Source organism: Sinocyclocheilus grahami, unplaced genomic scaffold, assembly GCF_001515645.1.
Source record: "Sinocyclocheilus grahami isolate Dianchi unplaced genomic scaffold, SAMN03320097.WGS_v1.1 scaffold299.1, whole genome shotgun sequence".
NCBI classification, from domain to species: Eukaryota; Metazoa; Chordata; class Actinopteri; order Cypriniformes; family Cyprinidae; genus Sinocyclocheilus; species Sinocyclocheilus grahami.
In genome coordinates this window covers 711,245-714,549 of record NW_015505478.1, presented here as the reverse complement: position 1 = coordinate 714,549, position 3,305 = coordinate 711,245, and the positions used below count along the sequence as shown (strand labels likewise).

The 3,305-nt window shown below is 41.0% G+C and overlaps 1 protein-coding gene across 2 annotated transcripts in view; it reads left to right on the top strand.

Moving 5' to 3' along the window:
* The window catches only part of LOC107601135 (RNA binding motif protein X-linked), a 15,380-nt gene extending 13,082 nt beyond the window's left edge, over positions 1-2,298 (top strand). Inside the window, exons 9-10 of one of the 2 annotated variants that reach the window (XR_001610895.1) lie at positions 2,024-2,119; positions 2,195-2,298. Coding sequence is in view for 1 of the 2 variants with exons in the window: in XM_016293186.1 (XP_016148672.1) it covers positions 401-714 (314 nt within the window). In the remaining variant the exon portion in view is untranslated. Of the gene's footprint in view, positions 1-400; positions 1,826-2,023; positions 2,120-2,194 lie in introns of those variants that run through there. The other variant, XM_016293186.1, reaches the window with a different exon arrangement.
* The last annotated feature ends 1,007 nt before the right edge of the window (positions 2,299-3,305 follow it).

Here is a 3,305-nt window from a genome sequence, read left to right as displayed (position 1 = left end):
CCCAAAAATGCACCAACAAGGAATCTCATTGCAAGCTGTTTTTTGCCCCCCCAAAATGTTCCGGTAGCACTGTCCGAACAACCAACAGAGATCCAGTATCCAAACTACAATCTAAACGGAATTCAATCCAAGCCAAGGAAAGTGCACTTACTCAACAGTGACGTGCCAAAGGGCTCTGAGTGCGCAATTGTCAACACTGCAGTTGGGTAGTTCAGGTATCTTAGGTTTAACTAGTCCCACCCGTAACTCGAGATCCAAATTTGTTCTGTCCTCATTTGGAAAGTTTCTAACATTTGAGCTAGTCGTGACAATTTTAAGGAAAAGGGCACTTGACAACGCAGTATCTTGCAAAGAATGTTGAAGTTAATTTTGCCAATTACATGACCCATTGACCCTGCAGGTAACTCACGCAGCGCCCCACCCTCAAGGGGTCCCCCTCCGTCCTACAGTGGGAGTGGCGGAAGCAGTCGTTATGACGACTATGGCAGCAGTTCCCGGGATGGATATGGCAGTCGAGACAGTTATCCCAGCAGTCGGAGTGACCCATACTCCACTAGTCGTGGTGACCGTCTGGGTAGGCAGGAGCGAGGGCCACCCCCTCCTCTTGAGAGAGGCTATCCTCGTGAATACAGCAGCTCGAGCCGTGGGGCACCTCGAGGCGGTGGCCGAGGCAGCGGTCGGGCAGATAGAGGAATGGCCCGGAACAGATACTGAGATGGACTTTGAGGAGAAAAAAATAAAAAGGAGAAATGATGGCTTCTCGTTGAAACGTTCAAAAGAATTTAAGATTCCAAAAAAAAAGCGCCCTTTTAAACTCTGGACTTCGAGTTTCAAGCTGTACTCAAACATGTGAAGGTTTTTATTATTTTTATTATTATTTTTTTTTTATTCATTTTTTTTTAATTCAGTTTCTTTTCTCTAGCCCACATCCCATTTAATGGTACCGTTGCAAATCTAAGTGTGTTCTTTTTGTATACTAGTGACTTGTTAAACCTGCAATGCCCTAACATATGGCTTTCATTACCAATAAAGTGTTTTTAATCAAAGATCTTGAGCAGCAACACTCTATTCAAGAGAATTAGAAACTGATGCATAAATATCCATTTACCTCTTCAGTTTTCCATGGTGAGCAACCCCAAATTCCACTTAATATAGAAGCAATGCAGAATATTCATGTAGGCATGATTGTTCACATTGTTGGGGACTGGGCGAATTTCACCTTTTTCCAAACTCTCTATGGGTGTAGTTTTCCTCAGTGCAAATGGATCCTTCATCACAAAGCCTAAACATTGACGCCTTGCATCGACCAATCCAAAGACAACCAAAATGCAAGAAACAAATCAGCACCACAGATAAAACCTGTCAACAGCTGGTAAGCAAAGCAAACCCTTTTGTTCTGGTATAAGTCAAGTCTCGATGGTGTTATTTTGCAGTGTAATTTAGTCAAACATCGACTTGGTTGCCCTGGCTTTTTCAAATGCAATCTGAAACAATATAATTTCCAACATTATTAACAAAACCACTTCTGCCTTCAAAGGAGTCTATGATCCCTCTCCCCCACCACTGGATCACTTCAGTTTAGGAGGTCTTAGTCTCAGAAATATCAGCCAGTTCTACTGTTGCACTAAAGGAGAAAATGTCTGGATTTTTTTTCTGCCCCTTTCAAATGAGAAATGGCCCCTTTTTTTTAAAAAAAAAAAGGATGTTAAGATGAGTCTCCTCAATGGATCTATATCTACAGCCAAATGTAAGCCACATAGCTGCAAAACCTCTTGAAACCTCCCAGTGGAACCCTTTTGAAAATGTAGTAAAATTCACTTAGTATTAACAAAAAGCCAGAACGCTCTCAAGCATGCCGTTTCTAACAAAGGAGACCACATGGAGAAAGACAGCACCCCATCAACAAACCTGGAAAACCAATTAGTTTGGGTCATTTGAGTTCTTTTGTAAAATTACATTTAAAATAATATTTGTCCCTTATGCTGAGCTTACAACAGTTTGCTGATGGAAACTCTCATTGCAGGCTGAATGGGGGGAAAGGAGTTTGATGGTAATACCTCATTGCTGATCAGCACCTGTTGCCATTTGGTGATGCATGATGGTCTCAAGTAAGATGCAGGTATGTGAGTTCTTAAACCATTGCAAACTTATATTTTGTGTTTTCATGCAATTAATTACTTGTGTTTTCATCTAGATCCATCCAAGCTATTCGGGTTCTTTGGAGGCTGCTGTGTACATTGAGGCTTGTGATGTTTAGATGGGAGTCTTGGAGTGCTACAGATTAATTGCTTTTGTATTTATTTTGGCTTTTCAATAAACTATCATTTGAATTGAAATGAACTTATTTGTATATTTATCTTATTTAATTGCCACTGTAATAGTGCTGTATGTGTATGGTCATGTCTGTTAACTCTACGACAGGCTAGTTTGATCTAAAAGCGTGGTTGAGCCATATGGAAATTCTTGCGGCATTTTAAAGCAATCACAGTTCCTTTTGTCACTGATATGTGAAAGAGCCTTCATGTTGGTTATATGGCAGACATCCACTGGAGAACTAAGTTGCCGGGCTGAATGGTCGTTGTAACGTCAGTGAAAAAGCAGAAGCGCGACGGATGTGGGTAGCATCTCAACACAGATAGTGAGAGCTGGCGCACCAAGGGTGCAGCTAAATCTGAAAGGCCCATTGAGCCTAAAACTATGAACCCCGAGGAGCAGACGGTTACGTGGCTAATAACATTAGGCGTGCTTAATTCACCCAAGAAGAATATCGCTGATCCGGAGGAATTTCTGAAAACATCTCTCCGAGATGGGGTCGTCCTGTGTAAACTTGTGGAGCGAGTGCTACCTGGAGCCATCTTAAAGGTAATCGATCATATGCACATGCATGTTTCCTTGATTAAATAGTCGCAGTCTAGTGAATTGATTATTGTCATAAATGTATAAGTATCAGATAACACCCATGCGGAATTGACGGTGCACGATGCGTAATGCCGGATTACTCGCTGTTACAAGTAACACTTTGAGATGCACTGCATTTGGTAAAGATGCATTACATTTTGAAACAATCTTCAGCAAAGAAAGTCTATTTATCCGTGTTTGTTTATTCGGGACACAATTTAATCGAGATTGAGAACCTGACTTCCTGTTACATGATAAATTGTTCCGCATTCTCACATTTTCAACAACAAAAAAACCTGCTCGATCTTCACTTTAGTATAAAATACCAAGAGCATTTGTAAAGCAACTTTCTTTTCTCGTTTGTAAAAGCCATATTTAACTATGTCAGTCAAATCTCTGATTGTCTG